General features: G+C 32.7%; 3 protein-coding genes across 3 annotated transcripts; 2 read left to right on the top strand and 1 right to left on the bottom strand.

Annotated features, from left to right (window-relative positions):
* The first annotated feature begins 97 nt into the window (after positions 1–97).
* Positions 98–1,258, top strand: LOC111212710 (pentatricopeptide repeat-containing protein At2g27800, mitochondrial-like). Its single transcript, XM_022714289.2, has 3 exons — positions 98–345; positions 458–561; positions 921–1,258. Exons 1-3 carry the CDS (start codon positions 188–190, stop codon positions 950–952), a joined length of 294 nt encoding a protein of 97 aa, XP_022570010.1. The 5' UTR covers positions 98–187; the 3' UTR covers positions 953–1,258.
* A 2,749-nt stretch (positions 1,259–4,007) lies between these two features.
* Positions 4,008–8,624, bottom strand: LOC106424256 (zinc finger MYM-type protein 1-like). The gene has a single exon (XM_048756487.1). It carries the CDS (start codon positions 7,175–7,177, stop codon positions 4,829–4,831), a length of 2,349 nt encoding a protein of 782 aa, XP_048612444.1. The 5' UTR covers positions 7,178–8,624; the 3' UTR covers positions 4,008–4,828.
* A 231-nt stretch (positions 8,625–8,855) lies between these two features.
* Positions 8,856–10,596, top strand: LOC111212712. The gene has a single exon (XM_022714291.2). It carries the CDS (start codon positions 9,384–9,386, stop codon positions 10,353–10,355), a length of 972 nt encoding a protein of 323 aa, XP_022570012.1. The 5' UTR covers positions 8,856–9,383; the 3' UTR covers positions 10,356–10,596.
* Positions 10,597–23,580: the final 12,984 nt, after the last annotated feature.

Here is a 23,580-nt window from a genome sequence, read left to right as displayed (position 1 = left end):
TATATAAATAAATAAATTCATGTCCTCCTTACGATCCAAACCTACCAATTTGATTTCTAAACCGGAAACCAGATTTACAAGTTTGTCCGCAAACCGAATGATTCCGGTTTAATAAAAACGGTTATCGAACCGGCATATCGTATCTCTCTAGTGAGTGAGAGAGGGTTTACAGGAGGAGAAGGGAGAAATGAATGCAACGAGCATCGCTTCGAGGTCTACCTCCATCATAAGAGCCGCCACCAGAAGAAGTTTGATCTCACCTAGACCTAGAATCTCCTCCCCAAACCCTAATTCCTCACCGTGGCCTCTTCGTCAGACTCGAATCGAAGGTTCTTCTGCTCCCAGGTAAAAATATTCCTCTGCAATTCGATAGCTTTGTTGATGATGTAAATCTGCATACTTCTTTGTAATAATTAAAAAAAAATTGGATTTTTTTTTTTTGATTTGAATCTGAAAGGTGTATGCTGCGGCGAGAACTAAGCACGCATCAACCATTTCATAGCGTCGTCGCTGCAGCTTGCCTCGTTTCAAAGCTCCCCTCTGATCTCACCTCTTATGAAGGTAATACCCCCAAAACCTGCTTGCGTTTGGTTTAATTTGTGTTTGGATTAATCTTAATTACATAGACAACACAACAATTAGCTACTCTTTCTTTGGGGGGTATGGTTGGTTTCAGTTAGTTTCCTGCAAATCAAATCTATGTACTTGTGTTTCCTTGAGAAAGATGCAACATTTGGCTCTGTTAGGTCCTTTGAGCTTCAATTCAAAAAAAAATTCACTTGAAAAAGATGCAACATTTGACTGTGTTAGAGCTTTCTTTAGGATGTGATTTATATTTGAGAGACAGAGAGAGAAAAATCAAAAGATAATTCATGTTTAAGATTCTAACAACTTTGCATTGCCTTTTTTTTTCATGACAGGTAGATTTGCTAACTATGTCAGTCCCATCTAAGAGGCAGCACCTCAAGTAAGCTTGATGGATGGATGGCTTTTTGCTCTATGATTGTTTTTTTTCCTCAAGAAATTTTCAGGTTCTTTAAGTTAAAATTTACCAACCGCATTTGCAATCTTTCAGTTTAGATGGAACCCTGATACATGTTGTATTGGTAGATGTTATCACTTCCTTTTCTTTGGGCTCTTATCTTATTAATCAACTGGTTTTTGTCAGAATGTAAGATCGTTTCTCCTCGATACAACTATATTTTGTTACATTACTTAGCCTTGGTTTTTGAGACTCAAATAAAAGATGTATTAAGCCCTCAGTGCAGTTATACCCCTTGCTTGTTATAAAGTATCTGCATAGATAGAGACTCCTAGTAGATTTCATGTATCCATGAGATTTGTGGTCTTGTCTTCATATGTCCTGTTGTGAAAATAGCTCCACTTGGGTTGCTACTAATTTTCTCGTATAGTTTCCAACGCATGAACCTATTCAGAATATAAAGTGAGTTAGTCACACTTGTTGAAGGAAAACTATTTAAACACAATACAGTTGTTCTTTGTTTATTTTTTTCTGGAATATCTCTTGAGACTTTGGTTCTCCAATCCAGCGGGTGTAACGTTTATTTGGTGAGAGCTCCATATATTCGTGGCTTCATCTCTCTTCAAGTAGGCATGCGTAGAAATCAATACCAGGTAGAGATCTCTGCAGATACTTAATTGAGAGAGACTTGAAACCAGCCATTACCACACAAAAACCTTTTTAAGACACGAAAGTGGGTACGTTCGAATGGGTTTGTTTCAGAAAGTTACAAACTATATACAATGATGAGTTTTGAAGGCTCTAGTTTTGGTGTGAGTCCTCCACAAAATTAATATGGAAGTTTCCTTTTGGGACCCGGTTTGATGCCAAAACAAGATGACCCGTCTTTATAATGATTATCGAATGGTCATTGTTTGGCTTTGTGCCACCCATGTGGTTTCAATAAAGCACTCAAGTTCGTTCCCACATACCAAGCCAAGCTATACTTCTGTTTTCTAATTTTCCACTTTGGTCAAGAGATTAAGGGTCGTCAAAACCAAATCTGATTATCTTTTACTTCTTAGTGGAAATCGGTTTATGTCTAGTCATTGATTATTTCAGTCGCCAATTGCAAATGTAAACCAAGATAAGAAAAACATTATTTCATTGTATTTAGTGTGTGAGTTTTCTTCCTATTTATTTATCTAAAACATGTTGGATAGTGTTTTTCCAATACTGATTTCGAAAAGAAAACACCTAAAACGATTGATATTGATGAAAGATTGCTTTTCTTTTGAATGTTCAGAATATTTTATGTGTGATGTATTAATAGAAACAAAACAGTCCAAGACATCACTAAAGAAGTTGATGTTTTTGGGTTGTACAAGTTCAGAAATTGAAATAGATATAAGCATTCGATTAAACAAATTATGGATAAAATCTTGTGGAATCATATTACCAAAATGAATATTATAAATTCATGTGGAGGGTTTTCCACCAAACTTCGTGTTTCTGACCTAATTATTTATATAAGGATTTTGTCAAAACAACTTTTTATTTTAACTTCGAAATAATGTCAACCGTTTCATGAGAAAGTGATTAGCTAACAAACTTTCAAGAAACCTACAAAACTACTTTCTCATATGCACACACATGTATGGCAAATGATAAATCACCAATTTAATGTTTACTAAAACTTTATATTGATTTAAAAGTCAAATTGGACTTATCTTTCAAAAAAAAAAGAAGTCAAATTGGACTTATTATAATTAACTGCTCCTAACCTCTGTAGTTAGTTGTTCACATTCTACTTATGACAACAAAGCAAAACATAACAAATCAAGTTCTCACATTTTGTACCTCAAATTCAGCACTTTAAACCAAATTTGCTTTTGATATTCTCCCTAAACGACGCCATTGATTAAGCTCATGGTTCCCTGGTCCTTAATGTACTTGCTCTCTCTCTCTCTCTCTCTCTCTCTCTCTCTCTCTCTCTCTCTCTCTCTCTCTCTCTCAGTAAATTATTTTTGTACAGAAAGTAATATAACCAGGACAGTTACAAAAAAAAGTTATATATATATATATATATAACCAGGCCCAAACATAATTTCTTATTAATGATGTCGTGCTCGCCTGACTCAAGTTCTTGTATGAGAATCAAGATTCTGAATCTTAAATGTTATTCATCAGTGTAAGTATTTAAGTTTGTGGTCTTGTGTCCATGTTCTGGATAGATTTGGGATCTTTATTTTGAGAGAGAAAACAAAAAAACTCTGTCAGGAAATTAAGTCTGCCGAATTGCGGCAATTTGCAATCATATCATACAGAACAACGACTCACAAGTCTAATCTTTGAGTTATCTTGTGTCTAAATTCTAGAACCATGAATGGGAAGTCCGATGAGGAAAGCTAGACATTTGATGATTTAATATGTAAATAATATGTAAATTCTGCTCTCCTTTGTGTCTTTTTATTCAAATAATATGTAAATATTTTTGATACGTATCCCCGTGAACTATATTTGCGAAGTGATTTTGCCACATATCATCTTTACAATCAATTTCACAAAACAAATATGACATAGCTACTGAAATTGATGACATGACTTCCAAAAAAATATGATATGGATAATTTTATTTAATGTTGATTTATATTTTTGGCAAACTTATTAGAATATGATAATAATTCATACATTACATTTAATATTGATATTTTTTTTTGGTAAATTTTTTTAAATATGGTAATAGCTCATATATCATCTATAAAATAAATATATTCATATATAACATTTCAAATTTTGAAATATTATTACTTTTGTATAATTATACAATTTGTATTACCAAAACTTTCAAAATTTCTACAATTTTAAAAAAAATTAAATATCTAATCGTAAGATCATTAGTTTCTTATATATCTACAAATTTTATAAATATTGTTTAGGCTAAAATTTTGATAATTATACAATTTTATATCATTTTTATTAGTTTTATACAAATTGATTTAATATATATCAAATCTATATTAAATGTTAGTAAGAAAATAGTAAAATCTATAATATTTAATAAATTTTATGTTTAAATATAAGTTATATTTTAAAAAAAAATTTACTGCACATGGTGCAGGAAAACACCTAGTAAACACTATAAATACTAAGAAGCCTATGTAAACATTTTTAACATACATGAAACCCGGGGCTAAAAACTAAAACATACAGATACATCAAAACCAACACTTACCCTTTTAAACCCAGCTACATCCTACATGTATAGAGAAACATACAAAACACATACATAGAGAGGGAGTATAATATACATATGGATCGAATAGCTAATGCGTAGCTATTATGCAATGAAATGACTATTATTTTATTACAACAGTGCTGTTAATAACCTATGTGTTGCATGTGATAGAATGAGAAGCCACTTACATACATGGGTGTATTTAATTAAATATGATGGTCCGTTGTGGCCTGTGGGGACATTATATAGAGTATAGACCGTAAACCCTCACAAGTGGAATAGGGGGACCTTTCAATAAGAAGGCTTGTATATTTGTAGGGTTTGCTGTCGATCTTCCCGATTCATATCAGAATCACAATCGTCCAAATGTTCCTATCCATTGGAGTCATATTAGCTGCCTTAATGTTCGTATCCATTAATATATAAACATATGTTTTCAACTTGTGAAAGTGTTTTCATCATGAACCCATATCATCTTACTGGCTTTTAGTAATTGATGCTGACATTTGACATTGTCGAAAGATATTATTATCTGATATGTAGAGGGGCGGATCCAGAACCATTTTTTACCGGGGCACAATATCATTTATAACTAAATTCATTTAAATAAAATTCTTCAAAAAATCACCTTACAAATTAATCCTACGCGATTCAATTTTCTGGAATCTTTTTATCACAGCATCGTTTGTTACTTTCTCAAATAGTTCTTTCTCAACAAAACAAATAACACAATCATTTAAAAACTGATCACTTATCCGATTCCTCAAGCTAGTCTTCACAATCTTCATCGCAGAAAAACATATTTCAACTGTAGCAGTGGCGACAGGCAAAGTCAAAACTAGCTTTAAAAGCCGATACACCAAAGGATGTGAAAGGTGTTTCTTTGTCTCTACCATCATACATGCAAGATCTCCAAGATTCTTCAAATTAGCAAATCTTTCATCTTCGCGAATGTTATCAATATAGAGACCAAGTTGATGTTCAAGAGTCATCTGTTCCATATGACTAAAACCCTCAGGATAAAACTCAGACAACCTCATAACTTTCAAGTGATCAAACTCACGAAATGAATCATTAGGGCTCAAAGAAGCAATGCAACCAAGTAATTCAGTGTTTACCTCATCAAAGCGGTCATTAAACTCCTGAATTTGCATATCCAATACAGTGTAAAAGCATTGTACCTTGTAATGATGCAAGTTGGTTATAATGCTTCTTTTTCTTGAACTCTTCGAGTTAAACTCATCATCCATAACCAGCAACTCAGTCTTGTAAGTTTTACAGAAGGAAAAAACTTTGTTGATCAGAGATTTCCATCCATTTTCCCTGAGCTTATTCAATTGTTGCTTGGTGGATTTCACAAGCGACATAGCATTCAGAATATCCAAGTCTTTCCTTTGAAGAGCCTTTGATAAACTATTTGTGATCCCAAGAATAAGCAACATTAACTGCAAGTAGAACACATATTCAAAGGTGTAGAAGTAATTGAGAAGACCATTAGCTTGTCGTCTTTTGATAGCATCACTCCCATCTTTTTCGACATACTCAAGTACTGTAATGATAGAAGGAAACAAATCAACCAACCGCAGTAATGTTTTGTAATGAGAACCCCAACGAGTTTTACCGGGTCTTTGAAATGAAACCTCTTGGTTTAATCCCTTTCCTGTCTTCATTTCACCTTTCTTAGTTCTTTCCTCTATTCTTTTCAGATGATCTTCTCGCACCATATCTTTTCTCTTACAAGAAGCCCCAACAACATTTAACAAGACAGCAAGCTTATCAAAGAAATCCACAACCCCAAAATGCTTTTGAGCAACTGCCACGACAACTAACTGGAGTTGATGAGCAAAACAATGGACATAATACGCAGAACTGCATTCTCTCATAATTAAAGATCTCAATCCGTTGAATTCACCCTTCATATTACTCGCTCCATCATAACCTTGTCCTCTTAGCTTTTTCATACTCAGTCCATATTTAGCAAACAATGAATCAACAACACACTTTAGAGATAAAGAAGATGTCTCTTTCACATGAACTAGACCAATGAACCTTTCTTTAACCATCCCATGATTATCAACAAAGCGAAAAACCACTGCCATTTGTTCTTTATCAGAAACATCTGCAGACTCATCCACCAACAAGCAAAATATATCATGACCAACTTCTTGAATGACAGATTCAATAACTTCTTCTGTAAAACAATGAACTATATCTGTCTGAATTTTGTGGGACACCATCTGATTGTTTTTTGGAGCATTCTCTAAAACAACTTTACTCACAAGTTCATTTTGCTCTGCAGTGTATTTCAAAAGGGCCAAAAAATTTCCCTTGTTGACTGAATCTACTGACTCATCATGACCTCGAAATGGTAGTCCTTGTTGTAACAAAAACCTACAAGCACCAATTGAAGCATTCAATCTGATCATGTATTCATTTTTAGCCGCATCATCTTGCTTATAAAAAGCATGAACAATTGACTGCCCTGGTCTCATAAAATAATCAGCTCTTTTCAATGCACTATTGTGAAAACTGTTCACTGCTCCAACATGATCTTGTAATCTCTCAGTCTTGTTCCAGTCATCAAAGCCAGTAATCACAAATGCATCACTTCCACCTTTATTTTCAGTGTAATCTCTAAACAAGTAGCAGAACAAACAATATGCTTTGTCCTTCTTCACACTATATTCCAACCAATCACCATAGAGATCAAACCAAGATGGATTGAATCGTCTCAATTTATTTGTAAACAATGTTTTAGGAAATTCATGACCACGTGGTTGACAAGGACCTCTAATAAGATATTTGCGTATTACCTCATCTCTTTGATTTAAAGGATATTCTGATATTCTTTTTCTTTCTCCGGGATCATAAGGTAATTTCTCCAATTCATCTTCAGACATAGCTAAAGACTCAAACTTTTTTTTGGGTTTGAAATATTTTTCCATTGAAAACTTAACTGCAAAAGAAAAAAAAAACATTCCTCAAACAACAATTCTATAGTTTCTAAATTTTCATGATTTTTTATTAACCAAGTACTCACGTTTTGCTAACACAAAACATTCCTCACGTTTTGCTAACACAAAACAATAATCCTATAGTTATCAAGTTTTTATCAATTTGGAAGAAAAAAAGTCTAGCATATAATCAAATAGTTAAATCGCAAGTTCGTAACTATTGCAAATTCGTAATTTAAAATTAGACAAAAAGTAATAGTTCTTATTTAAGAAGCAACAATAATTTAATATAGAAGCTTTCTACCTGCGTTACTTTTTTGTTCGTCTGATTTAGAGGTTTTTGTGATTGGAAGCAGAAAACTTTAATTGGAAAAAATAAAAGGAAGAAAACAAAACGAAAGATGAAGATGTATTGCACTAGGTCAACTTTTCACCATCCACTTCTTTCATTAATTTTTTTTAATTTTGAATGGGTTTCTTAAATTGGGCTTTATATTTTAATTTTGGGCTACAATTATGTGTTTTTGAGTAATGATTTCACGAGAAGAATTTGTCGGGCTACGTTACCTTATGTGTTCACTAATAATTATACATAACTAACTACACATAATTTTTTTTTTTGAAAAAGTAGACGGGGGCACGTGACCCCATAGACTATCACATACGTCCGCCCCTGGATATGTAGTTATCATTACAAGGCGAGCTTGGTTCATCATCTCCTTTTACACCAAAGCTTCTTTCTTTTTTTTGAACATTCACCATTCTTTCTCCTTTTCAATTTCCCGAATTCTTAATTAATTAGGCCAATATTATCTTCTTCTTTTTTTATAGCTTTGGAATAGGTCCCGTATAAATTGGTAAATTCATTAGATAAATTCTTTTAATATTTAAGTTTTTAATAACAAAAAGTCTTGAACCACTCTAAGGCTACCAAAAAAAAGAAACAGAGAATAGAAAATCGACTAATGGGCAGGTATTGATTTCGACGTACCTTCTTACCACATGCAGCGACATGATTTTTTTCAAATATTCTGAAGTTTAAAGAACCGAGTGGCTTGACCCTTTCTCTCAATTTAATTCTCTTCGTTCCTTCTAATTATAATAGTAGTTGATTATATTTTGTATAAGTATACACTAAGTCACCAAGTACGTTCTTTATGATTTCGTAATTCAGTATATACCCAAAAAACATGCTCCTCTTAACTAGGGCCAATAATCTGATGCAACTTCCAGCAAGCGATACAACACAGTTGATTCAGTAAACACAACAATAAGTACAACTAATGGTGTTGATGCCAAGCTTTATTATCAAGTTCTAAAACGCTTAAATGTATCTAATGTTTCGAAACGGATTCAAGATATATTTTCCATCCATCCATAAATCTAATAAAATTTTACGCCTCAAACTCTTTTGTTTTCTTACTGGTTGTAAGGTGTAACTCTCCACTTGACTACGAGATGGAATAAAAACGTAATTTGTCATTACTGTTTTACTAACCTACCTTTAATTTTACGGAAACGGTTTCTTTAATCATGCAGATGGTTTGGTACCAAATTATCAATAAATCAATGATATTATTTATGAATTAACTTAGAGTAGCTTTGACCCATTATATTTGAAGAATTATAATCGTAAACTCTTTTTTGGATCTATATAGATTTTTTAGACGAAATAAGAACATGTGACGTTTTTATCATTCTGTCTTGTAAATCATAAACTAAATTCAAAGTACAGAACTGGGATATTTATATAAAAAATAAAGCCATATCTGACTAACAATTCAATTCCCATATAAAATAAATAATAAGACATAAGGTGTACTAAATCTTTTTAAAACAGTTAGCATACACAATTGCAGTATAAAATTTTAAAATAAAAAAGTTGTCTCCCCTGGACAAGGAAAGCTCAAAACTACTTAAATTCGGCTTGTAGCTCAATTCATATGCAGTCTTCTTGGTACAACTGCACACACAGAAACACCCTAACTCATCCCTTTCTCTCTCTCTCTTCACTTTTCTAATTTTTCTTCTCTCTCTAAGAAAAAAAGAATAAGAAAGAGAGATAAAAAAGAAAAGCAAGATTGGTTCTTCTTCTTCCTCTTCTCAGCATTTTATCTTCTTTTAATTGTTCACACAAAAAAAAAACACTTTATTGTTTCAAGAAGGAAACAAACCAAAAAAAAAAAACAACTTGGGAAATTTTCATTTTCTTTCCCCAGGAACATTGAAGATGAGAGATTTGGTGTCATGTTTCAGCGAAAACTCAATAAACGTGACACATCCATTATCATTACCATCTTCATGTTCAAACTACAACACCAGTAACGCTTGTATCCCTCCATCTCTCATACCATCCATACAAACCTCCATCACAAGCATCTACAGAATCACTTTACCATCCAAGCACCTCATCATCAAAGTCACATGGTGCAACAAGATCAACCCTTCGCACGGTCTCAGCATCTCCGTTTCCTCCGCGGATCAAAACCCTTCGACGTCTCTCAAACTCAACACTTCCTCTCGCTTCTTCCGCAAGAAGAAAGGAAACAAATCCGTCGACTCTGATCTCGGTAAAATCGAGGTTTTATGGGATCTTTCTTCCGCTAAGTACGACTCGAACACGGGCCCTGAACCGATCCAAGGCTTCTACGTCATCGTCCTCGTGGATGCTAGGTTAGCTCTCCTCCTCGGGGACTCCTCCGAAGAAACTTTAAAGAAAAAGGGTTTGGCGTTCGATGGTTTCGACTCGGGAAAGTCTCTGATCTCTCGGCAAGAATACTTCTCCGGGAACACCTTTTACTCGACCAAAGCTAAGTTCGCTGAATCGGGAGACTCGCACGAGATCGTCATCAGATGCAGCGCGGAGAAAACAGAGGGTTTGAAACAGAGCAGTAGTACTCATCGTTCCCCTGTTCTCTCTGTTTGTATCGATGAGAAGACGGTTACGAAAGTGAAGAGGCTTCAGTGGAATTTCAGAGGGAATCAGACGATTTTCGTCGATGGGTTGCTTGTGGATCTCATGTGGGATGTTCATGATTGGTTCTTTTGTAATCCAGAAGGCTGTGGAAAAGCTGTGTTCATGTTTAGGACAAGGAATGGTTTGGACAGTAGCAGGCTTTGGTTAGAAGAGAAGAAGATGGTTCAGAAAGATGAACAAGACAAGCTTGATTTCTCTCTCCTCATTTACGCCTGTAAGACTTAAAAACAAAAACAAAAAACTATTTTTTTTTCCTTCTTTGTTTTGGGTTTGTTTTTTTCAATATTTGAGAGATTTTTATGGATTTTTATTCATTTACATTTTATTCTTGAAAGGAGTATAGATTTTTCTTACATTATTCTTTTCTTGGAGTTGTGATTTAATATTTGAGAGATTCCACAATGTGAATTTCTTCTTATACATTGTATGCTATCATTCTAAATATCAAGTTTTTTTTTTTTTGTTTTTTCTTCTTCTTATAAACTCAAGATCATTGCTTAATCTTGAATCGAAAGCAAATTGTTGGGAAAATATATATGATCTCTATGACTCTCTTTGTTACTGCAGCATAGTAAATTTATGATTTAAATGATTATGCAAAGTCTTCTACAGTTTCTACATTCATTAGTGTTGGACCAATATTGATGCCTATGGCTGAGGAAAGAAGAATGGTAAACTGTGAAATAAGATGAAAATAAATTGGGGAATATGTGCACGCTTATAAAGATATGCATGCAGCCTCTTTAAAGTACAAAAGTTAGAAATCGTAGAATTTACTCATGCTTATTATTCTTTTTTGGTGATTTCTGTTAGGAAAAGTTAAAGTGATTAACATCCCATTCAAGGAACAAGTTATTCTAGTTTGAGGTGACAATTCTAGTTCGATTCTGTTTAGGTTAGGAGAGATTTAGGTGGTGACATCCCATCCAAGCAACGGTTTTCCTAGATTGGTTGATTTGGAGAGTTTTAGGTGTCTACATTGTAAAATGCGTGTTTTCTTGGAATTTAAATTTCCGTACGATGTAGGGATTTGATTATGTAAAATTTAGAATATTGGTTTCAAAAAGTAGTGCTTCTAAATGAGAAATGTCAATCTAAGTCTCACATTGGAAATTAGACAGAATAGAATCTAATATATAAAAAAATGTTCAACTTTAATTAGTACGAAGCATTTTTGGAAAGAATCAAAAAGTAAATTCATACGGGTTTGCCTAATGCCCAAAGTGGACAATATCGTACCAATCAAACAATATAGAGTTGGACATGAATTTAATAAATCTCAACAATTGGTATCAGAGTCAGGTTTGACGAGATTCTGCAAGAAGACTAAAATACCCTTAAAGTAAGAATGAGACTCTTCAATGTGGAAAAAAAATGTCTATGGCAGAAACGTCAAAAGATCATGGAACCTGTGATGTTGTGGGAGAACATTCTCAAAGGAACGAGATGTTATGAAAGACACATTCTCAAAGGAAAGCCATGCGGTTACTGGTACAAGGTGGTGCCAAGATAAACCGCTGAATGAAGAATACACGATATGAGTGTGGTCCTTAGCTTGAGGGGGAGAATGTGAGATGTCAATCTAAGTCCCACATTGAAAATTAGACAAAGTGGAATCTAATATATAAAGAGATGTCAACTCTGATTAGTATTAGGTCTTTTGGAAGGAATCCAAAAGTAAATCCATGTGGGCTTGCCTAAGGCCCAAAGTGGACAATATCGTACTAATCAAACAATATAGAGTTGGACATGGATTTAATAAATCTCAACATAAATCTCAAATTATTTTCCTATTTCTAGGTTTCTTTATTGTGTTTATCTTAATATATTAAACATCTAATAATATGTTAAGTTTTCACAAGTTTGGAATTATCCAACATTCACCCCCTTAATTTCAACTTGAATTAGGGAGATCAATTTCTGATTACGTCTGCTCCTTGAATCACCTCTATGCCAAGGTAGTACTTTAGCTTCCCTAGATATGACATCTCGAACTTCTTAGGCATCTCCTTGAGAACCTGATCAAGTTTCATATTCCATGCTCTTGGTGTCTGGCGTAACACATGCAACGTCTTGTGTAACACACAAACTTGATCTGGTTCTCAAGGAGATGTCTAAGAAGTTCGAGATGTCATATCTATGCTGAGATTAAGAGGCGCAGCTGTAGTCACGTCGGTCATCTGCTTTCGTGATCTCTCCTCATGTCACCAAGATCTAGGCTTCATCTTAAGCTTAGATCTGAGTCTCCAAATATCAAACAAAGATCCTGGAAGTCAAAAATGTTGGGATTTATTAAATCCATGTCCAACTTTATATTGTTTGATTAGTACGATATTGTCCATTTTGGGTCTCAGGCAAGCCCGCATGGTTTTACTTTTGGTTTCCTTCCTAAAAGGTCTCATATTAATAGAGTTGGACATCCCTTTATATATTAGACTTTCCTTTGTCTAATTTTCAATGTGGGACTTTGTTTGATATTTCACATTCTCCCCCTCAAACTAAGGACCACACTCATCTCGTGTGTTTCTTTCCTTTGAGAATGTGCCTCCCATAATATCCAGTTCCTTTGAGAATGTCATCTTAGGTTCCATGAACATCTTGACTGTTTCTGCCGAACCTCCCTTATTCTTACTTGAAGGGTATTTTGGTCTTCTTGCAGATCTTCGTCAACCTGGTGCTCTGATACCAATGTTGAGATTTATTAAATCCATGTCCAACTCTATGTTATCCGATTAGTACAATATTGTCCACTTTGGGCCTTAGGAAAGCCCGCATGGTTTTACTTTTGGTTTTCACCCCAAAAGGCCTCGTACTAATTAGATAATATAGAGTTGAACATGGATTTAATAAATCCCAACATTGGTATCAGAGCACCAGGTTGACGAAGATCTGCAAGAAGACCAAAATATCCTTTAAGTAAGAATAAGAGAGGTTCGGCAGAAACAGTCAAGATGATCATCGAACCTGTGATGACATTCTCAAAGGAACATGATGTTGTGGGAGACACATTCTCAAAGGAAAAAAACACATGAGATGAGTGTGGTTCTTAGTTTGAGGGGGAGAATGTAAAATATTAAACAAAGTCCCACACTCATTTTGTGTCCCACAACTAACTTCCAAGATCTTTTTAATTTGATCTCTGCCGAACCTCTCTTATTCTTACTTGAAGGGTCCACTTCCTACTTGAAAGGTCTTTTGGTTGGAGACTCAAATCTAAGATTAAGATTAAGCTTAGATCTTGACGACAGGAGGAGAGATCACGAAAGCAGATGACCGACGTGACTACAGCTGCACCTCACATCAAAGACTTTGGATCCGCATCCATCCATTGTCTGATGTTGTCATCGACAAACTTCCAGGTTTGGTCGATGAGGATGAAGAAGACCAAAATACCCTTAAAGTAAGAATGAGACTCTTCAAGGTGGAAGAAAAGGTCTATGGCAGAAACGTCAAAAGATCATGGAACCTGTGATGTTATGGGAGAACATTCTCAAATGAACGAGATATTATGAAAGACACATTCTCAAAGGAAAGCCCTGCGACTGGTACAAGGTGGTGCCAGGATAATCCGCTGAAGGAAGAATACACGATATGAGTGTGGTCGTTAGTTTGAGGGAGAGAATGTGAGATGTCAATCTAAGTCCCACATTGGAAATTAGACAATATAAAGTCTAATATATAAAGAGATGTCCAACTCTAATTAGTACGAGACATTTTGGAAGAAATCCAAAAGTAAATTCATGCGGGCTTGCCTAAGACCTAAAGTGGACAATATCGTAATAATCGAACAATATAGAGTTGGAGATGGATTTAATAAATCTCAACACTAAACATAATACTTCCTCCATTCTCCATTTTAGAATGATACATGTTTTATAAAAAATACTTCCTCACGTTCCACAATATTTCTTCTATTTCAGAATTATACATGTTTTAGCTTTCATTGCTTCCATTAGTGGTCCTCTTTTGTTTCAAAAATTAATTTTCCAATCAAAATCTACCAGCTCTTCCCCTATTATAGTTATATATTTATAGTATAATCATCCGAAGATTACTATTAGCTCTGTAAATAGTTACTTAACTGTATAGTACCTGAGAGCTCGATGTCAAAAAATCATATCAGTTTTCCCGAAGCAAGTTATCTTCACAAAAAGTCATTCGGTTTTCACTATATGTCATTCGGTTACCAAGGAGTTGTTTGTCCAATTTTATCTCGTAAAATAACACGTTTCTGACATGGAAACACGATATATATATATCATGTTATTGTTTATGCGAACATGAAATTTCACATTTTCATACAAACGTGTGATATATCATCTTGAAGTTCTAAGGCGTTAGTCAGCTAAGAGTATAGTCGAATTTTTTTTTAAAAAAACCTTTTTAAACCCTATTTAACAACAATAATCCACGTTTACCAAACTTCAGTCTTCTTCACTGCCACCTACCTAATTAAATTGTGATTAACAAATTGATATGACGACTAGTAATGGGAGAGTCAACGGAAATAAAAAGCTGAAAGTAGCTAAAAAAGATAAAAGAAATAATTAACTAGCGGTATCCTCAGAGGAACAGTCGCATTAAATTTACTTAGGGCTCTTCACATGGCCCTGCATGTGTCCTTTGTAAATGTTAATGTACCCCCCCCCCCCCATATATACAGTCACACAACCATGTGTATTATATTTATCCTTCATTTAAAAAAAAACATTATAATTTAATGAGAAGTTTCGTCGAATACAATTATGTATATGATGTCAAACAAAAAATACGATTATGTATTTATTGGTTGGTACTAGGCCTAGTTGGTACAATGACAAAGTAACATTAATGTTTTCATAATTTAATGTAACTATGCACTTGATTTGTGCAGAAGTGGACTTTACTCTACATCTCACACAGTTCTCTTTCGAAAATCTTTGACATCATTTACTTTTCAGTCAAAAGGCCAACCCATAACTTCGAGAAACAATAAAGTAAAAAAATGTGGAGTCACATAACCAAAAGTTTAGAAAATAATACGGGTAGTCTAAAACACACGTTTTTATTTTGATTTCTCAAAAACAACTGAATATATAAACATTAAGCCGTCTTCAAGATCTTATGCAGCCTAGATATTATATGATCTAATGGTTGTTATTTATTTTTGTAAAAACGATGGGTTTCTAAACCGTAATCTACATTAATTTATGGAACTAGTGAAAATAGAGTATTTTTAAAAAAGTAAAATGGTTATAATAACATCATAATAACATGATTATTGAGGGTTCTTAGGGTGGAGTTTTTAGCGGAATATAAAAACTTGTCTCTTAAGAGTTGGTTCTTAGCTTTTTTAGTTAAAAATTAAGAGACGGGTTTTTATATTCCGCTAAAATTCCTACTTTAAGAACCTCCAATAATCATGCTCTAAGTCACGTCAAAAGTTTGTTGCATATTATAAAACGCTTATATATATATATATATATTAACTCTAGAGATATATTGATCATAGTTAATCGTTTTTCAACTCTGTAACTATTTTTAGAATCATGATGTGGGTTTTCCTTTTTACACGATGATCATTTATGGTTGAGTCACTTTGAATTGGTCAATTCCTAAACCTTATTAGAGCACCATTAACCCTAACACCCCATTTGGGGTTCTTATTTTTATTTTTATTTTTGTCTAATTAAATTTTATTTTTTTTTAAAACTAACTAATCGCGGACCGCTACGTGTAATTGGTAACTGTAAGAGGTGGTTTTTAAAAAATTGATGGGACCCACACACACCTTTTTACCTAAGTACCCAGCTAAGATCTCCTGTTAATGCTGCCCTTAGTGAGTTAACCTATAGTTATATTACGCATAAGTGAGCTCGGGTAGGTTGTGTCAAAAATTATTTATGGTGAGTCATTTTTATAAACAGAATTAAAAAATTGTACAATAATAGATGTTTTAGACTCGTTTGGAGTTGCTTCGAGATCGATGCGTGCGGTCTTAATCTCTTTATTTCTATGGGAGACATTGTGTTGTTGTATAGTTGCAGTCAAGCGATAAAGAGAAATGATCTTGGTAAAACGAATAAGCGCTTCGAGGCTTATTTGGTTACTCTAGTTTTGTTTTGGTGCTGGTTCTAAATGCTGTTTGATGAGCTGTGGAGAAGATAATAACTTTTCGATGTGGTTTATTAACAGTTTTCTTTCTGTGAAATCGAGTGGGTGCACAATCATTAATAAAATATACAGTAAAATCTTTATAAATTAATAACGTTGGGATTAGGGGTGGGCGTTTGAGTACCCGTTCGAATTCGGGTCGGATATTTTGGATTTTCGGGTATTTCGATATAGAGGTGTAGAACCCGTTCGGGTATTTTTGAATTTCGGGTCGGGTTCGGGTATTTTTAGTTCGGATTCGGTTATTTCGGATCGGGTTCGGATATTTAGATTTTGAAAAAATATATTAAATTTTTCATTTCTCAAATTTCTTGTATTTAAAAATATAACTTTCACTTAACTATTTTTTTTTTATTTTAATAGATTGAATGGCTAATAGATTTGGACATAACATTTTAAAACTAAAAAGACATTAATTGGGTTATTGTTTTTAAATACATTAATTGGGTTATTGTTTTTAAATTTTGGATGTAACTTTTTGTTAATTTTTGAAATAAAAAGTTTGACATGCATTTTAAGTGAATAGCAAATCATTTTCTCCGTAATTGTATGTATCATATGAACTTAAAGTATGTGTAGTATCAATATAAATATTTAACATAAAATGAGAGATGTAAACTAGAAATATAAGGTTAATTATACATATGTTCGGTTATCTTCGGATATCCATTCGGGTTCGGATATTACCCGTTCGGGTTCGGATATCCAATTTCCCCTAATTCAATACCCGTTCGGATAATTTTGCTACTTCGGTTCGGATTTTGGTTTGGATTTCGGTTCGGATTTCGGTTCGGGTTTTTCGGATCGGGTTCGGGTGCGGCTTCGGATTTCGGGTAAAATGCCCACCCTTAGTTGGGAGTTTAAAATTTTATTAATTTATACAGATATTAATTTACAAAAGTTTACTTATTTAATTTTTTTTCTATTTTTAATATGTTTATATATAAAATACGAATATATTTGATTTTATCGTATGTACATTATTCAAATTTTAGAAATTTGACTTTCATATTATTTTATTATCTTATTTGGTGTATATTTTTATGTTTTATATGATTGTTAAATGGTTTTCGATATAATTTTATTAAATATTATCAAAATATATTAAAATGTTAAGAAAAATAAAGATATTTTCATTGTGAATATAAAATAAATAATATAATGTTTATTTTGTACTTATATAAAATTTTATATAGATAGATTATTAATTTATGATTTTAATGGGGCTATATATTTACACGGAAGTTTTAAAAATATTATTATCTTATTATTTTATCTATTTGTGTCATATTTTACACTGGCACAAGTTGAAACCGACAAAATTTATTAAGTTATAAAAATTTTAATAAAGAGAAGAAGGAATGGAATCCGGGTTAATGTGGGTGCACAGCCTCACTTTTCCATTTGATCCAACAGATTCTACTAGTTTTCTTTTGCTAAATTAAAACTATATATAACAATTACGGGTGCACATGCCTCCATAATATATCCCGGCTTCGCCCCTGCTGTGAATTTGAATTTTAGACTTCTAAGTTTTGCTAATCCGATTTCAGTTCTATACATATTTCATTTTCATCGGGTTTCAAGAATATTATCCTTGCTTTCTGAACACTGAATTTTTTTTTTTTTTTGATTAACCTTGGGGTATCCCAGGTCCATGGAGATGTCCAAACTAATCCCCAAGTGGAGGTGCAACCCACAGATAGACCCTCTCTCCGGATATTCAAAAAGGCCCTAAAGCATATGCACATATCCGTGTAAGGTGATCAGAATAATTGTGACTTAGTTTCGCGCAACAGGTAGATCGAATCTGAAACGCGTTGGCGTCTCAGTCCCGTCTCCTTACCACTCGACCACAATCACCCGGTCAACACTTAATGCTTCTTTTGCTGTAAGACCAAGTAGACAAGATAATCAAACTTGTTAACATTTTTTTTTTAGAACGTTTGTTAACATATTTATATATAAAAAAATTGTTAACATATTTATATCATAAACCTACATATTTTAGTTCTTCAAAAAAAAATTAGAGTCGATCACTGGAAAAATAAGTTCCAATAATACACATTACAAGTACTTTAGTTCTGTTATAAATTAAGCATTGAAATGATCATCCACTTCTTTACCAAACTCAAGCACTATGATCATCCACTCCTTTACCAACTCAAGCACTATGATCATCTACTCATCAAACACTATGATCACCCACTCATTTACCAAATTAAGCACTATCTTTGTTATTTTATGTATTGTTGTTCACTATAAATACCATCACTCATCTCACTCTTTTGTACACCATAAACAAGAACAAGAGTTTATAATCAAAGAACCATTACATCTTCTTCTTCTTCCTTATAATAAACTATCTCCCTTATACTAGTGTTATTTGCTTCCTACGGGTATTAAATTCTACTCTTATTTAAATTTCTCGATACTATAAATTATAAGTTATTTCATAACACGTTATCAGCACGATCACTCTGCGATTCGGTAAAATTTATTTGTATAATTTATACCCTGTTATAATGGTCGGTATACCGCCTCTACTATTATTTATATCATGTTATAATGGCCGGAATACCGCCTATATTATTTACTAGTAATTTAATTTATTTATTGGTCGGCCGAACCGCCTTATATTCTGTTTATTATTTATTGGTCGGCCGAGCCGCCTTATATCCTGTTTATTATTTATTGGTCGGCCAAACCGCCTTATATCCTGTTTATTATTTATTGGTCGGCTGAGCCGCCTTATATTCTGTTTATTATTAATTGGTCGGCCGAGCCGCCGTATAATTTATTTATTATTCTGCATTGATCGGCTGAGCCGTCGCATGATTTGTTGTCATATAACATAAATATTTCATTGTCATAATTTTTCACTTTTATGAAATTTTATAGATTTGATTGATCGTTTAATACGATATTTTCAGACTGATTTTCGGTGCACTCGATTTAACCCCAACGGTCACAAAGAAAATTTTTCAAAAATTTCCCCTTTCTCTAACGGTCATGAACAGTAATTTTCATCTATAAATACAACTCATTTTCACTCCATTTCATCATCCAAAACATTTCATCTTCTCTCAAAAATTTCAAATCGCTCTCCTCCGATTTTTCATTTCAAGAAAGATGATTCGCGCACTTTTGTTTTTATGTGCCATTTTTATTTGTGTTTCTATTTATGGTTTATTCGTAAGAGAATTTACTCCGAGTGAATTTAAGATGAATATCGGTTTAATTTTCTTTACATCGCTTCTCCTTGTAATTGCTTGCATGATTAATATAAATGGTTCATTTTAAAATTGCATAATACTATAGTCATATGACATATAATATATTAACCATGACTAATGGTTGTCCATATGCTAAAACGCATCGATCGATGGGTTTATGGGCTATAACGCATCGATCGATGGATCTACTAAAACGACTTTGTTTAATTTAATTCTACACACTGTAATGTGTATCGCTTATTGTTAATTTGTTTGGTTCGGTTAACACTCCAAACAGAAAACACCTTTATAACGTGTAGTTGCGTTACCGATTTGCTCGTCTATTCATTGAACCATGCACATGCACACATGTGTCACCAATATGCTTGTTTGATAATAATACGTTTGGTTAAAGTTATAATACTAAATTGGTTTGTTCAAAAAATAATATGTTTGAATTGGTTTGGATAACCATTGGTTTATATGGTTCATGCTATAAATAATTGAGAATCATTAATTAATATTTGCAATATAATCTTTGATTGGTTTGATTGTTTGGTTTTAAAATCTTTGAGCACTAAAGAACTTGATATCATTAATAATCATCAACGCTTGTCTATATGTAAGAATAATAGTTATTTGATGAATTAAATTTTGCTTATTATACTTTAATATGCTTCATGGTTTAATGGTATTAAGGAAACATACTTTATGATTCATGGTCTAACATCATAAAAGAAATTATTTGTAATCGGTTAGTTTTGTAGTCGATTAGTCTTTGGTCTAATATCATAAAATAATTTGGATTATATGTTGATATTTACTAATGTAATGGCCATGTTTATATGAGCAAAATTTAAAGTTTTCAGGATTGTGTATTCTCTCGGAAAGATATGTACAAGTTATCAGCCAATTCAGAAACGTGAACAGCTGAAACTTTCATCGCCGATATACTTCTGTTTATAAGATAAGTATTTTTATGCTTTATATACAAGTTTAACAAACTTGATTCGATAAATCAATTTACATGAAGTTGGCAGTGATATAAATTTGTTCATTAAATTGATTGATAGGTTAAACTTTGTTAAATAGCATGAGAGTAATAATATAGTCTATATAATAATTACTATGAAAGTTTTATTTATTTTCTGATATAATAAGACACCTTTGTTAATACATATTTATATATATTTGAAATATTTTGATTTTATTACCATTTATATTGTGGATTTTAAGTTTAAAGTTTGACTCTAAAAGATCCATAAGTTTTGGAAGATAATATATATAAAAAGGTATTATCACCTGAAGTGATTACCTAAAGCTCATTTTGTATTTTGCATTTAAAGATTACAAGACCTGAAGTCTGTAAATAAAGCCAACTATGTTGGATGTTAAGTTTAAAAGTAAAATTTCTTCAAGAAATTTTTTTATGATGCATATATATTGAAAAATATCTATTGATAAATCACGTCTAGTTGATTATGATTCATTCTCCTGGAGAGAATAAGATATTTAAAAAAAAAACTCATAAATAGTTGTTTTAGACGTGAGCATAAATGAGGTCAAGGTCCAAAGAGTTTCTTTATAGACTCATACTCTCACTTAGAGTTGAGAAAATAAACATGGTAATAAAGAAAAGAAATTATGAATTCATCTGAAGATGAAAGAAAATTTATTGTGTGTACAATACAAGGTAGCAAAAACTTATAGAATGCTTAAAAAGAGGATCTATATGATGCTCCAGAAGTGTACATAGTATTACTGCACATAAAAATTCAATTTAAAGTTTTTAAGAATGCAATTTAAAGTTCTTAAGGTATTGTATTTTTATAAGTATCAAAAGTTAAAAGGATCTACGAAAAATACATAACCCATGTAGGATATAGTGTTGATTAAGAAAATGAGATACATTCGAGATTGATAAACCTGTAGTATTATCATCTCGAGGGGAAGAGTTAAAGAATCTCACTTTTTATGATAAGTCAAACATCCAGAAGATTATGTTTACACTAAAACTAAGATTGATGAATTTTTCTCAAAGTAAATCCGTAAGATTTTGAGACACTTATGTTGAGACAATAAGCAAACGAAATGATATATACATTTCAATCAAAAATAATTCTCAAAGCAGTATAAGTATTTTAGAAAAAATATCTACAGCCTCTTATATATTGTACTACATAAAGATTAGTATAATGAAGATAAATGTATAGTAAACTAGAAGTTTACATTTGGCATGAATCAGTTAGACCATTTTGGTTCATTAATAATGCGAATATATACTTAAAGGTCATATGCATAGTCATATAAGAACCAGAAGATTCTTCCAAATGATTTGACATATGTTGCTTACCCATAAGATAAAAGGGTAATATGGTTTTCACCAGCCAAAATAAGATATTGGCATAAATAACGAAGATGTTAGTGGACTGATCACCCACTATGCATTTTTATAATATTGGTGAATTCACTTCTTAAAGTCTTTAACGACTATACCACATTCACTGAGATAAGTGCTAAACATTTTGAGCAACACTGGTTCGCATCAAGCCAATAAATATTCACTAGTTCTCCCCATCATTGGTATAGGATCAGAAACCAATCATTTTCATCTAAGAATGTTGGATGTTGCTCCGCCACAGAGCTTCAAATGAAGATGTGTTTTCAAATGAGGTTGGAAATATATGTTGGATATAAATCTCTATTGACACTTAAGAATCCAGAGCCATCCCCGAAAAATATAAGTAAGGCTATACATGAATTCTAAAAGTGAGTTAGTACTTCCAACATAAGGGGGAGAAAATAAACAGCTGGAAAAGAAAATAAGTTGAAATGAATTATCATTGATCCTCGGGCTAAACACAATGTGAAATAGAAGTCCAAAAGATAATTCATTTCAAAACTTACTAAAGCAGTTGCCAGACACGACCCATATAAATATAGTGATCAAGTCACATATACCAGCTGTAAATGCTCCAATAAGAATAAATGTTCTACAAGAACAATATCAAACTGCTAGTCACGCCTGCAGCGTGGTAGACAGATTGGTTCCCAAGATAAATCCTCGTAAATGAAAAGGAGCATATATTGATAATGGTCAAAACGAGGCAATATAGTTTTGTATGATCTCCAGAAGAGAAATTAAACATGACTGACGAAAATTCAGGTACCTGAGACAAATGAAGAGATCTCAATAAGTTATGTCATGTATGAAACAAAATGGAACCGATAAGAAAATTGACGTCGATGATATTATACATGCAAAGTAGCAGTTGATATAATAAATGAGAAAGAGGATCATGAAAGAAAGTCTATTGAAAAGTGTACACAAAGAAATGATTGGCCAAATCAGAAAGATGCAATAGACAAAGATATAAACTTCTTGTGAAATAGAGAAGTATTTGGACCAGTAGTCCATACACTAAAAGGTGTAAAACAAGTGAGATGTAAATGAACCGTTGCACACAAAGAAGGATCAATATGAAATTAATTGTGAAGAGACATAATTTCATGTGGTAGATGCAACTAGTTTCAAGTTCCTTATAGTCTGGTAATAAAGGAAGAACTTGAATGAAACAATCCACTTGAAAAATGTTAATCCCTGAAAGTATAATACATGAAGGATTGATGATATCAAAATCATGTTCCCGGGAACTCTGCATATTCGATCGAATTGAAACAAACTATTTTATGGGATATATGAAATATTATAAGGTTAACAAATGTATCTATTTGTATTTATCAAGAGATTATAAATCAATAGAATCATGATTTGAATATAATCAAAACTCCTGAAGAGTTATAGAAAAATTATATTTTGAAAGAAAACTCTTGACAATAATATATTGTTTTATGTATTCTAAACTGGAGATCTAAAACTGAGATGTTATCATAAAGATCCTCAAAGTATTTTATTTAAGACGCTCGTATATGTTTGGTCCTGAAATACCATACGTAAGAGTGTTATTTAAGAAAATTATTAATCTTTTTCATTACTGAAAGATGTAATTTCATATGAAAAGAAAAAAAATCATAATAGTAACTTCTATAGTTACAAATGAATAATTCGTATGTACGAGACG

Source organism: Brassica napus, chromosome C4 (assembly GCF_020379485.1).
Source record: "Brassica napus cultivar Da-Ae chromosome C4, Da-Ae, whole genome shotgun sequence".
NCBI classification, from domain to species: Eukaryota; Viridiplantae; Streptophyta; class Magnoliopsida; order Brassicales; family Brassicaceae; genus Brassica; species Brassica napus.
Note: the sequence above shows the minus strand (reverse complement) of the source record. Positions and strands in the feature narration are given on the sequence as shown.

Excerpts from the sequence above, each read along its gene's own strand:
- LOC111212710 (XM_022714289.2), top strand. The coding sequence starts at position 188 with ATGAATGCAACGAGCATCGCTTCGAGGTCTACCTCCATCATAAGAGCC. Across the intron at positions 346-457 it reads GAAGGTTCTTCTGCTCCCAG|GTGTATGCTGCGGCGAGAAC; the intron begins GTAAAAATATTC and ends TGAATCTGAAAG. Across the intron at positions 562-920 it reads TGATCTCACCTCTTATGAAG|GTAGATTTGCTAACTATGTC; the intron begins GTAATACCCCCA and ends TTTTCATGACAG.
- LOC106424256 (XM_048756487.1), bottom strand. The coding sequence starts at position 7,177 with ATGTTTTTTTTTTCTTTTGCAGTTAAGTTTTCAATGGAAAAATATTTC.
- LOC111212712 (XM_022714291.2), top strand. The coding sequence starts at position 9,384 with ATGAGAGATTTGGTGTCATGTTTCAGCGAAAACTCAATAAACGTGACA.